The sequence below is a fragment of the Sander lucioperca genome, chromosome 7 (genome assembly GCF_008315115.2).
Source record: "Sander lucioperca isolate FBNREF2018 chromosome 7, SLUC_FBN_1.2, whole genome shotgun sequence".
Lineage (NCBI taxonomy): Eukaryota > Metazoa > Chordata > Actinopteri > Perciformes > Percidae > Sander > Sander lucioperca.
Genome location: NC_050179.1, coordinates 32,029,979 through 32,044,388, shown reverse-complemented (window position 1 = coordinate 32,044,388; position 14,410 = coordinate 32,029,979). Strand labels below are relative to the sequence as shown.

The window sequence follows — 14,410 nt, the reverse complement described above, 5'->3', positions numbered from 1 at the left end:
TTTATATTATTGACTATTTTATGTATAATTTATTGCTGTCTAGAGATATTTTTGTATTTGAGTTATTTTTATTAATTCTGAATTGACTTGTGGGCTGAATTAAGCTGTCTTGTGGGCGGCATACGGCCCGGAGGCCCGGAAATTCCCCACTCCTTGTATGAACCAATACAGTGATAGAGAATTGAAGATGAAATTATTATTAGACCAACGCAATGTCAACCTTCTATATGGTTGTTAATTGGTTAGATAAGATAGGATCTGATCAGCTATAATTGGTGCTCACCCCAGCTCTCTGCTGTTGTGATCAATGTTATCAAATACATTTTTAAAAAGGGAAGAGGCATTTTTTATCTCTTGTCTAGGCAGCACTTCCACTTTGAGAGCTTGTTTGATACATGGTTTAATTTCTCATGTAATGACAGTTGACCAATGTACCAACATTATAAGCTAAATTGTAAGTGTTTTCTCTTCCACCATAATGTGTCACTTTCAGCACACAGCTTTCCTCTACCAGTCAGTCAATGTTTAACCTAGATGACTGTGGAGAAAGGAGTCGCTATCCCACCTGCTGAAGGAGGCTTTTATTGTCTGTGTGTGCTGTGAACCACAGCGTCTCAGTCTGAGCAGGAACACACACACACACACACCCTCGGGACTCCATGAGGTCCTCCACAGGTAGGCTCTTTCTCTTTCTCCTTGACAAACTAATGACTATGATTTGACTAATACAATCCATGACTCGGTCTTGACATAACGCACTTGTGGAGAAGTCTTCATGTGTGCTGTATTTGAAAGTAAAATCTTTGTGCATGCTTGTTCTTATGATGTTTTAGGAACTGTTTGGTCTGTTGTCTGAAATCTGCTAGGTGCTACACTATACCACTTCTTTTGATCTAACCCCACACAGTGACTCCAATTGTTTCCTCCTAGTTAAACATTGCCCATCCAAAGTCCTTGTCTGGATACATTTTTACAACACTGAGGCTTTTACAATTTCTAATAGAAACCTCTGGAGAGAAGAAACCACTGAGAGCAGATTCTTTTTCTTTTTGTCAACACATTCCATGTACACTGTCCTGCTGCCACAAATACTCACTAAAGCATTGAATGTAGATTCATCAGTCACTCAAAATAGTACCCAACAAGTATTTTTAGGAAATCAGTCTTTTAAAGAAAACTATTTGTTTTTAAAGATTTTTGTCTTCGATAGGAACCAATGGGCTTGGAGCTGAGAGCCACAGACAGGAAGTCAGAAAGTATTGAGAGACAGACTAACACATTGTTGATTTGGGTCTGCAAATGTTTACTACAAATTTGAGGAACTTGTACTCTTCTTGAATATTCTTTTTCATGCTACTTAAACTTGTAATTCACTACTGTTACTACTACAGTACTGTTACTATTACAGTCACTTACTGGTTATATACCAATCAGAGTGCAACAGTTGACACAAAGGAGGGGTGATTAAACATTAAATCTTAGGCCTAAACAAATGTTTTTTTTTACTACACTACATTCAGAGGGAAATATATGAATACAGTTATAAATTATCTTATACAGTGTGTCCCAAGTCAAAATTATTATCATTTGGGATTTTTATCTAATAATGTGCTTAGTAAAACTTAATGATAGATAGAAAAAATAATTATAGAAAATAGGAAAATTGAAAGTTCCTTTGATTGATCTTTTTAATTTAAAATTACACAGATAAGCGATACACAGACCTACTTAGTATTTCATATATGTAAATAAATGTATATATACTGTATGGTACATTCATTGTGAACATACACAGTGACAATTCACTTAACCTTTAGAACTATGGGACTAAACTAGATTAATTAGACTAGTCTAATTTTACTATATATGTTTTTCGAATTAAATTGAAAATTGAAATAAAAAAAATAGAAGAGATTCATAGACAATGCATGGATTTCATGGATTGTGTTATGTTTTGCTTTATGTCTTGTTAGAAGCAATTAGACAATATAAAAAATAAAAAATAAACAGGCAGTGAAGTAGAGTGTGTAAGAAGATGCTCCTCTCTTCTGCTCTCCCTGTATCTTATCTTGATTTTTGTTTGAGTTATTTGGTGAAATGCAGCTAATGAGGATGAGTGTAAGTTAGAAACAGAGCAAGACAATACTGTTTGAATGGCCTTCAACTGTCCGATAAGAGTCAGACTGACTTCAGACAGCCTGCCAGCCTTGCCAAGTAAGTAACACTAATTAAGGAATTTGCCTTGGCGGATGGTTCATAAACAAAGAAAGAAGGCTTTGTGGTTAAGTGCAGGATGTGTAACGATGTTGAGAAATGTTCAAAAAAATTCAGGAGATATAGTGTGTGCAATGTACAGGTATATAGTACATGATGTACGTTTATGTAATGTGTTGTGCTGGGGGGTTAAAAGACTGTCAGTGGTGGTCCCGGGCCTTGTAAATTGAGACCGACTGCAGTCTGGAAGAAAGTTGTGGTGTGAGGTTCTGGGAAACAAACACTGGAAGGAATATTTGGCGTATTTTGGCCTGGCAGGGGTTCCTGTCAGTCCCGGCCCCCTATAACCCATGGTGGCAGAACTTAAAGTACCAGTAGGACAGAGCAATGTAAAAAAAGATGATTTATTTAAAGCATGCAGAATGCTGTTGAACATTGTTGGCTCAACTGGCTGAAAAGGTTGAAATGAAGTGATGATATATCTGAGTCACAATGAAGGGGAGCTGCTGTTGGTGGGAGGAGACTGATCATAGAATAAACATAGAGCGTATATATGTGTCTGCTCTTGAGGGTCTTTGGTTTGGGAGTGGACTCAGGAATGGAGGGAAATTAAGTGATTGGTTAAATGATTGTTCCACAGCAGGACAGATGACTTCTGAAGAAAAAGGAACATATCTTGAACAGTGTTGGGCAATTTACTTCCAAAATGTGATACATTATAGATTACTAGTAACTGTCATTTGAGAGTAATTAGTTATATTACAATATTACTGTCTCTGAATTGTAATGCATTACACTACTTTTGCATTACTTTTGAGTTACTTTCACCAAAATAACAACGGAAGTTTGATTTGGTAGCTAGCTTGTGAATTTCACCACCGGATCAATAAAGTCTCCTCTTTATCGACTTTAATAAATCATAGATTATTTATAATAATTTGTATAATTAATATGAATATGCAAAGTAACTAAAGCTATAAAAATAGATAAGTAAAACAATAGGCAAGTAGGAGAACATGAAATACTCAATTAAAAGTACCTTACATTGTATTGAAGTACGGCATTGTTGTAAAATGTTTGTTTATAGCACTTGAATAAGAAATTCATGTTGTTTAGTTTAAAACACTCTAAAGGAAATGGTCAATTATAGTGTGATTAAAACTCATTTACATTATTTACAGTACTTGATTTACAGCTGATATGTGAAAAGGTACACAACCTTATTTAACAGTAATTTAGTTTTACTGCGAACCGTCACAGAAGTGCTTTTATATTTAAGTAGTCTACACGGAAGTTGTCTGTTGTGTACTCTTGCTAGCTTACTGAAGTGTGATGAACATGAGACGCTAGATACAAAACATGTAACAGTAAATGGTCACAGTAAAAGACAAGCGTTTTTGGTCGTCATTCGAAGCCATTCCACTACAGGCATAGTTACTTTCCACGGCTGATAAAATGCAATGATATAGAGCTCAACAGTCCCGCTCCTCCTCCGAGAGACCTTGAGTTCGAGTTCAAGTAAATTTCCCATTCATTTCTCCCATTGACATCTGGAAAAATCCGCACATAAAGAGTTTTAGACCATGCCTTAGGCTAACCAGCTACGACGTGACTCATAAGCATACAACATATAATTTCGACTGAAAAAACGAACAGAAAAAAAACTCAAAGGTACAAGACTGTGTACATTAAGGTGACCAGATTTTTGAGACAAAATCTGGGGACATTTTCAGCTCAGAAGCGTAAATACCTCCAAAACAGGTAATGTTTTTATCTTTGTAAAACTTAAAACAGGGACACTGCCCCAGGAGCGTCACTAGACCTAGAGCTGCACTGGGGCACAAGCCCCCCTAGAGGGGGGGGGGGGGGGGGGTCCATGGGCAAGCTCCCCTGTAAGAAACGTTTGTCTATTTTAACATTTAAATGCATCAATCTGGTGCATTTTGAAAAGAAATTCAGAGGTAAGACTTGATTATTCTTATCTATGGATGGAAATATTTGTGCTGTAGGCTGGACTATTTCGCACTTAGTTTTTTTCTTCATATTTTTGCATTAATGTCACTAGGAAGCATACCAGTATAAATATATATTCATATTTGTAAGTGGGATATATATAAGTAAGTGGGATTGTCTGGAATCTGGCAATATAATAACAGTTATGGTGGGATACACTGGCTAAGCAATTTACAAAAATGTCTGTGCTGACATAAATAGTTTATATGAGAATACATTATAATTTTGGCCCAAAGTTGGAGACCATGTAGCCTAGAAATCTAGACGCACCCTAGCGGCAGCAAATTTAATTTGCAGCCAGGGGGGTCTAGGCACTCTCCATTGGCTTGCGAGCTGGAAAAACCAAACTCTGGTCAGGCCAATCACATCGTGTATAGAGTCGGTAGGCGTTTAAAGACTTTATTTGTCCATTGTTTATTTCTAAAGAAACACAACAATGTATAAAAGGCTCCCTTACCTTGTATCTCACGTTATGGCTTCGTAGCAGACGTTTTTGTAAAAATAGGCTAACGATTGTGTCATAACCATGGGACTTACTGTCGCATAGTAGAGGAATTACCGTATAGTACAGGAGAAGCTCGCAGGCAGTTTCGACTTACATTAGCTGTTTAAGTCTAATTACTAATGTTAACTAGCATTTTAGTTAGCAATAATTAGCAGTGTTGGGCAAGTTACTTCCAAAATGTAATACATTATAGATTACTAGTTACTGTCATTTGAGAGTAATTAGTTATATTACAATATTACTGTCTCTGAATTGTAATGCGTTACACTACTTTTGCATTACTTTTGAGTAACTTTTTCACCAAAATAACAGGGGATGTTTGATTTGGCAGCTAGCTTGTGAATTTCACCACCGGATCAATAAAGTCTCCTATTTATCCACTTTAATACATCATAGATTATTCATATTTTGTATAATTAATATAAATATGCAAAGTAACTAAATCTATAAAAAAAAATAGATAAGTAAAACGTATAATAGGCAAGTAGGAGAAAATGAAAATACTCAATTAAAAGTACGGCATTGTTGTAAAATGTTTGTTTATAGCACTTGAATAAGAAATTCATGTTGTTTAGTTTAAAACACTCTAAAGGAAATGTTCAATTATAGTGTGATTAAAACTCACTATTAACATTATTTACAGTACTTGATTTACAGCTGGTTTGTGAAAAGGTAGCCTACACAACCTTATTTAACAGTAATTTAGTTTTACTGCGAATAGTCACAGGAAGTGCTTTTATTTTGAAGTATGCTACACAGAAGTTATCTGTTGTGTTGCCAAGGCTACTCTTGCTAGCTTACTGAGATGCAACCAGGATGCAACATGTCCGTCAGGCTGAAGTTGTTCACTTTCTTGTTTGTAAAACTGCAACATATTGAGCAGTAAATGGTCACAGTAAAAGACAAGCGTTTTTGGTCGTCATTCGAAGCCATTCCACTACAGGCAGAGTTACTCTCCATGGCTGATAAAATGCAATGATATTTACGTGTAGCAAGCCTCAACATTAATTCCCGACATGTTTATATCTGTCAGCCGCTGATGTACCGTCACCTGTTGGGACATACATGCTGTCCGTACCGTCTCTGGTTCTGGCTCTGACCACGGGAACAGAAACAGGACAGCTCACTTCAATGCAGCGTAATAACTCCTGAAAATAATATCCATCTCGCAAATGTATCTGTCTCTGCAGTCATCTCAACCATCGAATACAGCGACAGGAAAATAATACGGCTTTTTTTTTTCCTGTGAAGAAATGTGTCGCGGTGTTGGTGAATTCTTAAAAAAAACAATGCACCACTAAATGTTGCGTTAAAATGCGTTGTAACTCGCGTTACTGAGATTGTAACGAGTATAATATTACCGAAATTTAATTAGTAATGCGTTATATTACTGCGTTACAGCAAAAAGGAATACATTACTGTAATTGCGTTACTTTTGTAACGCGTTACTCCCAACACTGATAATTAGCCTGTGTCCATGTTATCTCCTTACATATATACCTACGCTCTCCGCCTCTGCAAGATTGGGAATGATTGAGATTTCTCTTGGCACAGCTACCAGAAGACTTACAACTTTCAGACAGAGGGTCACATTTACGTCGTCTCTCTCAGTTGGAGGCTGCGCAGTAACGCTCAGCGCTCACCGGAAAAGTGCTTCTAATATCCTTCACTGGTCTCCGTCCAGAGCAACGGGATCTGTTGGTCCATTCTTATATACTGTCTATGTTTTGGGCATGCGCATGACGGATCGTGCAGGCAGCTCCCGGCAGCTCCCCCTCCTCACCAGCATGAGTTCCACCAATCAGAGGCATCACTGTGGGATTGTGGGATTGTTCAGGATTGTGGGTAATGGAGTACTTATCCAAGACATCGCGAATAAAAGACATTTATCTCAAAACAAGGTTGGTGCCCCATGAACTTTTGGCATCTATATGAGCATATACAATCGCTTAGTCATGTCGTAGCTGGTTTTAAGTCTACCATCGACAGTTATGATTTTATGGCTTATACTCCAATTTGTCAATAGAGAAATTGCATTGCATTTTTACTTACGGAAACCACTGTGGACGGGACTGTTGCGCTCTATTACGTGTGGCAAGCCTTAACATTAATTCCCGACATGTTTCTATCTGTCAGCAGCTCAGACACACTGCTGTCCGCGCTGACGTACCGTCACCTGTTGGGACATAGATGTTGTCCATTGGTTGGCTCTTCCCACAGGAACAGAAACAGGACAGCTCACTTCAACGCAGCGTAATAACTCCCGAAAATAATGTCCATCTCGCAAATGTATCTGTCTCTGCAGACATCTGAACCATCGAATACAGCAACAAGAAATAACTTTTTCCTGTGAAGAAATGTTTTGCGCTGTTGGTGAATTCTTAAAAAAACAATACACCACTAAATGTTGCATTAAAAAGTTGTAACTTGCGTTACTGAGATTGTAACGAATATAATATTACCGAAATTTAATTAGTAATGTGTTATATTACTGTGTTACAGCAAAAAGGAATACATTACTGTAATTGCGTTACTTTTGTAACGCGTTACTCCCAACACTGGTCTTGAATTAGTACCACCATGACAGAGCTGTGAGAATCCTTTTTATTAAAGGCTCCATTTTTGTGTGAAGCCATCTTCCTCGTTGGCAGTGGAGAAGAGTTGTTATACATTCACTTTGCACTTTGACAGAATATAAGCTGAGGTCACGTTGTGAAATTGTAGTCACCATAGTTTTAAAGTTGTTGTCCGTAAGATTTGAGTTAGGCTGTTTCTAGCGACAGCGTTGGCAGTAAGATGTAATCGCAGGCAGGCCTTTGGGACTTCCAAGTGAGGTGTCGACTGAATGATGGCACGATGCCTTCACATGCTCCAGTCCACACAGATAGCAGTTTAGTCTAAGATTAGCTACGACCTAATACATCCATGAAGATGTGAGTTAAGTGAGTGAGTCTAAGTAATGTGACACAAACTAATAACCTAATAGCCATTGTGGCATATGTGAAACAACCTTAGCTGATGAAGTGGAGGCCGAGGAAGAGCGGGCAGCACCACTTTGCCCTTATTCACTGAGTGCGGAGCTCACGTTGCTAACATTATTAGCTGACACAACATGGCCAATAGTGCTGACATCTGAACCAACCTGAGCATCAAAAAGTGCAGGGAACAAAAACTCATAAAACATTACGACAGGGTTAACTAGATGAAAATCTTACGGACTACAACTTTAAGGAAAGATAAAAGCAAGTACAGTTGACTCAGGCAGCTAACATTTAATGAGTTACTTTTGCGTTTTTTTTCTTGTAATTCTTGATGTTGAAATTATAACGCTCGGTTATGGGGATCATCCCCTGTACCTATGGAATATGTAACGGTGGAGAGATCTCAATACGATAGAGAACCTCATCTGTTTGTGCTTTGAATTAAGCCCTTTGCAAAATGAATAATTAAATTTTTCTGTCCTAAGAAGTCATTGAGTAACGTTTCATTTTAAATGAACTACTTTGAGTGTGACTTTGGGCTGCTCAGCCTGGGCCTTATTAAACAAAACTGACCAGACAAAACATGTCTGGTCAGTGTGATAAATTATTGCCAAAAAGATTATTTAAAAAAAAGATTAAACTCAGAACAGGATTATAATTTATTTATTTTAATCTCTTAATGGAAACAAATCTAAAATGTAAATAAAACAAATAATATTCCACTGAATTCTGGTTAGAATGAAGAACACAGACCTCAGTCAGTACCAGTCATTCCTCCTGTTTTAGTTTGTAACTATAGAGACTAAGGTTGTGATGTGAATTTGAGTGAGCAAAGCAAGGCATTATGGCATTTTACGACACAGAAGCTACAGTAGAGGCTAAGTAGTATAGAGGAGTGACAGGTTGGGAATTAAAAGAAGGATTGGAAATAAAATAAAAATGTACATCCTCCAAAATGATAATGTTATCATTAATTAGCTTGTTCTTGTTTCCTAACTGTTTTGTGAGTTATAGGAGCTCAGCTGGGAGCTTCATGAAAACAGCTAATGCTAACGTAATCTGCCCTTCAGCTGTCACTATAAGCTCAGACTTCATATACACTAATAACTTTTAATAGCTGTATCCTCATGAACGTGACAGACAATCTCAAGGCATGTTTAATTTAATTTAGTTTTGTTTATTTTATTTTTTATTGGTTTGTATTCCTCTTATTGTAATGTCCATTCTGGATTGTCCACAGCTGTGTCTCATTTTGAAATTGTATTGAATGGCGGCCTGAGTTAATTTAAGGGAAGAGGTGGGAAAGTATTTGTGTAGTAGTCTGATTTCTATTAATCCATAATTCTAGTAATCAGTCCTTGTCCAAGGGATGCTGCTGTTTAGTGTTGTTTAAAAAGAAATTTAGGGGCAAGGAACACAATTGTGAATGTAATGTCATGAAGTTCTGTAACATCTGTTGTCCTGTCAAAATATCAATACAAAAGAAAAAGGTTCTGACAGCATCGGTTGGCATAGTTATTAATACTAACGACCCTAGCCCAGCTAGTATGTTGTGCTTGTGTAAAACATAGTGGCAGTAAACAGTAAGCCTTGACCTGTCTAATGGTCTAGAAATGCCACTGGCAGTAAATGAGAGGCTTCAGATAGAGCAGTTTGAAATGTCGCTTTTATATACGTTTACATGTTTATGCATGTTGATCAGGTGTATTGATAAGGTAATGATGATAATAATGTTTTATTGCACTTCCAGTAACGAGTGTAGTTGTCGGAGGTCAGCCCTGACGCAGAGAGCAGAGGAGATGCTGCAGCGTGATAATAAATTACACCAAAACAGTTTAATATGGGTTTCGGTACCTACCCTAATTACATTCATTCACTTCATGAATTAACATTTGTACACTGCGTGTGTGCAAAAAGACCACCTGTACGGTGTTCTCCAATGTGATGTTATGTAACCTTAAATCAGTTTACACAATGAATTGTTCAAAAACTGCTTTTCGGTAAAAGTTATGGATCTGATAATTAATCCAAGGTCAGCAGAACATTCCGTCTTAGCGTGCAATAGATGCAGAATGAACAACAGTCAATAAACAGTACAAGATTTACAGAATGTTAACACCCCATAAGGATGTAATGAGGACAGTCAGTGGTATTGATTTCCAAAGAGCAACAGCCAGTGGGGAAACACTCACTCACTCACTCACTCACTCACTCACTCACTCACTCACTCACTCACTCATTCACAGACTTTTGTGTTTATAGGGCTGGCTTTGCATTGCTAACCTGACAAGCCAGATGGTTTGTTACACAGAACCTTTTGAAAAGCCGTCATTGGAAACTGTTTGGAAAAGGGCAGGCACTTTAAAAAAAAAAAAAACTGGCAGGTGATTGGATGAACCATCTGTCTATCACGTCCCCATTGTTGTTTTGTCACACACACCTAAACCACGCATGTAGCTGCCAGTCGCTTCTTACAGGATGCTGATTGGTTCAGTAAGCTGCTGTTCGGGCACAAATGCATAACTTGAAGCCTAGTAATATGGATTTTTGTCTGATATGTTATCCCACAATTCTCACGGGATCTTGGCCCAGCCAAAAAGGAGCCCCAGTAGCAGCAGCTTCCTACAGTGTGAAGCAGTGCTGTTGTATACTTTTGGTCAGTGTTTGAAAGCCCACATCATTGTGTAATAATAAGCTTGCCTGTATAAGTTTGATTGCTTACTTCTGAGAGTAATTTAATTTGCCTCAACCAAGTGATTTCATCGGAGCTGTCCTTTATATTCAAGTTACAGCACTCCTTGATAGGTGTCCATTGTAAATAATACATTTTGGACAAAGGCATGGGGCTAAACACTGTTTGACCTCACCTAAATGTGTCTGGGTCCTTGTGATGATGACAGAGCAATGTTACAGTTGTCTGTGGATGCAGGAAGGTACAAATATCTTATTGTGTCACTGTCACTTCCACAGGCTGCCAGGATGCAATGGAATTTCCACGGTAAGTACAGCTTTAGATACAATTAGTCTTAGTACTACTGTAATACCTCCTGATAAACAGAAATCTGCTGCTTATTAAAGGATCACACTTGTGTTTTAGACCATTCCCTACAAATTATATATACCTTACAATAATGCCAGTTTATAAAAAATATCAAAATTACAAAAAAAAAAATTCAACCCCAACCTCTTTTGAGGAACAATCTGATACTCACAGACACACTGCCAACAGTTTTCATTGAACTGTATCCCTGTTGACAGTGTGTTGTGTTTATTGCTATGCAGTGATGACATAACTTTGATAACACTGAGGCAGATAAAAGCTGAACTGTGAGCTTCTTATCTTCTGGATACTTTCAGCAGCCACGACCACAAGGAAATTGTATCCTCTATGCAACGTGTTCATCTTACCAACCCTATAAGCAGACAAGAATGTTGATATTCAACAATCCTGCAAAATTTCAGATTACGTTTAGTGGCAAGGTTTTTAATATTCCTTAAAGTGGCATTAAAATGTCAGTCCTGAATGTATTATAATTTTTCTTCAAGTAAAAACAATTAAATTGAGTTGAGAGTTTAGTAGTCTATATCCTCGACATTACACTTCCATAATTGCTCCGGTGCCGCAGGAAATTCCGTGAGATGCATGTCTTTTCGCCGATGTCTGGTGGATTTATGAGGACTATGGTTAATTGCTTTTCAGATCTCTGCAGGGTAAATTGAGACAGCTAGCTAGACTATCTGTCCAATTGAGTTAAATGAAAATATTCGAGATACAACTTTAAATTATGTTTTTATATAGTATGTTTGCACATACAACTATGGTCTATACTATGAAAGTACTATGAACTGTATAATATGAAAGATTGGGTTTATGACAAATAAACAATGGTTGGTATGCATTGCACAGGGCCTCAATGGTGCACTGGAGAATCATCCAATATAAATGTAGTCTTGCTGCTCAGTCATAGTAGTAAGCTGACACAGGTCTTACTGGTTTGTTTTGACCACATGACTTAGTTATAATTATTTGTATAAATGAGAGTCACTATGTCAGGATACTCATGAATATATCAAACTGATGCATATTCATCACCAAGAAACCTCAGAAACATTCTGCACGTATCTGAAAAATGATATAGTGAAATGATAGTAACCACTGGGCCACTGCCTGTTTGTAATGTCTAATAGAACAGCAGTCTTTGAAATGGTGAGCAGTCAGTGAGAATCGGCCTATTAGAATGAAATACAACTTTCAAAACACCAGTATGGTCCTTTAAAAAGTTATAGACAGACATTCTGTATACAGTGTAGTTTCTTTTATTAAAATGAATTCTATATGAAATTCCCCTGCTCTGCTACACTGACATACTGACTCTGCATTTTTTCTCCTTACATCAGTTTCACCTTCAATCCAAAGGAAGGGATAGATAATCCAGCTCTGGTCATCACTGATGATCCTGGTGATGTTTAATACACATGCCTTTACATACACAACCTTTTAAACCTGCACTCTTAAAATAATTTTCCAGTGTCCCCCTAGTGTTAATTATCTGTACTAACCATGTGTGCAGAGCCTGATCAGAGCCCCATGCCCAGACTGTGCCAACTGAAGCGTCTGGAGGGGCAGAGCTTTGGTTTCTATCTGCACATGGACCAGCGCAGCCAAGGCTTTGAGATCAGAGATGTTGAGCCTTGGAGTCCTGCAGAGCACAGCGGCCTCAGAGACGGAGACCGAGTGCTGGAGGTCAACGAAGAATATGTGGACAACATAGACTTCTACAGGGTTAGAGTCTAGAATTTGGTATACTAATGCAGATCCCATTCCAAACATGCCTGTTTGGAATGGGCTGATTGCTTGACCTTCGGTATGAGTCGGGTATGGCTGCGGCCTGGAGACCTCCCGTCTCATGCCTCCTGTCTCATGCCCTCCCGGCTGGTGCTTTCCCGGGGTTCGGCTTTTCAAAATAAAAGCTTGCGTCTGGTCAGCTATGTTTTCGTACTTTGGTGTTTTGGATGTTTTTCAACTAAACAGTACGGCAATCATGCTAATGAATACAATAATTTTTTCAGCAGATGTCTTAGTTACAATACGACGGAGCTAGCAAAGCAGTTTTGTGTTTATATGTGCGGGCGGGATTTATTCAGTTTGAGAAATCCCACGGTCTCTACAAAGCTATAGCTCAAATTGTCTGGCTGACTAAACAGGGAGTGACTAGAAATCCTGTCTGTTTTGTTTTTTTGTATTTCAAGAGTGAATTGCTCCACAATATGAATACAGATTGATTATCACTTATTTTGTTGGTAACCCTTGTTGTATAATCACAACATTACGCTTGAGGAGGCCTCACGTCAGTGATGTGCCTTTCGGACCTCGAAATTAAACCCTCTCAAGTAAACAAACGTCAACGTTAAACGCTGATGCAGTTTTAAATGTTTCATAATTTCAGAAAGGAGGAGGCTAACCAATATTTTATATTAATCCTAATTTTTGTTGAATTTTTGTTAAAATCCATAAATGCAGCTTTCAAAATTATAAAAGATTAAAAAGATTTAGCCTATAATAAAATATTGGTTAACCTCCTCTTATCTAAATTTTAGATATCTGATCCCCTTCTAATGGGAGGCATGAACACCTTTTTATTGTAGCCTACTCTTCTGTGGTCTCATATGTTATAATTGTAAAATGGTATTATTTTTAGCATTATGTGGGTGGCTTCATTGTTGAGCTATGTTTTTTGCATTTGGCATACATTTTGATGTTACGCGGTCCTTTTTTTACTGTTATAAACTTGCAAATAAAGCATTAATAAAAAAAAAAAGTAGTCATCGCAGGTTTCATCAAAGAAGCAACAAACGTTAACATCAGGGAGACAACATTAACATCCACAAATCTGCCAACTATAGGCTATGTATGGCTATCGTTAATTTAAGAGTTTAAACGGCGTTCAATTAATTGCATCATGCTCACTAACTTAACCGTGACTTCATTTAGAAAATAATTCACGATTTTGTACTCTGAACATCTGAATTTACCGTCTTATTCTGAATATTTACCGTTGGACACGCCCAGGCATGAGACAGGAGGCATGAGACGGGATTGCATGAGACAGGAGGTCTCCAGGCTGCAGCCATACACTCACTCTTGGTTTGGTATTGCTGCTTTCAGCTTTCTCCAGAACCACTCATCCAAACAACTTAAATACTGAAAACTCTTCCTTGGGTCCTGAGCTATACATGCCATGACATAGTTGCATCTCCTAACAATGCTAGAGTATACACGCAATTTGCTATCAGCTAGCTATTTGGGACCAGGCTATTTCCGGGAACAAAGGTATTCATTTTAAAAGTTAAATCGCTAACACTTGAAATGTTTGAGTTTGCGTCAATGTAACATCCTTATCTCTCCGGTCTCTCTTTCTTAATCTGTGTGTGTGTGTGTGTGTGTGTGTGTGTGTGTGTGTGTGTGTGTGTGTGTGTGTGTGTGTGTGTGTGTGTGTGTGTTCTACTCCCACCCACACCCACAAACATTCTGATCCGTGGTGGAATGTAACGAAAGTGTATTTACTCAAGTACTAAACACTTTTGAGGTACTTTACTTCAGTATTTCTATTTTATGCTACTTCATACTACTACTGCACTACATCACAGAGGCAAATATTCTACTCTTTACGCCACTTTATTTGACAGGTCTAGTTAC

General features: G+C 37.9%; 1 protein-coding gene across 2 annotated transcripts in view; it reads left to right on the top strand.

Moving 5' to 3' along the window:
- Positions 1-485: 485 nt before the first annotated feature.
- Positions 486-14,410, top strand: part of LOC116034644 (Na(+)/H(+) exchange regulatory cofactor NHE-RF3-like) — a 116,274-nt gene continuing 102,349 nt past the window's right edge. The window contains exons 1-4 of one of the 2 annotated variants that reach the window (XM_036003359.1): positions 486-675; positions 10,684-10,711; positions 12,112-12,173; positions 12,285-12,496. In XM_036003359.1, the coding sequence (XP_035859252.1) occupies positions 660-675; positions 10,684-10,711; positions 12,112-12,173; positions 12,285-12,496 (318 nt within the window). In that variant the 5' untranslated portion in view covers positions 486-659. The remainder of the gene's footprint in view (positions 676-10,683; positions 10,712-12,111; positions 12,174-12,284; positions 12,497-14,410) is intronic. The other variant, XM_036003358.1, reaches the window with a different exon arrangement.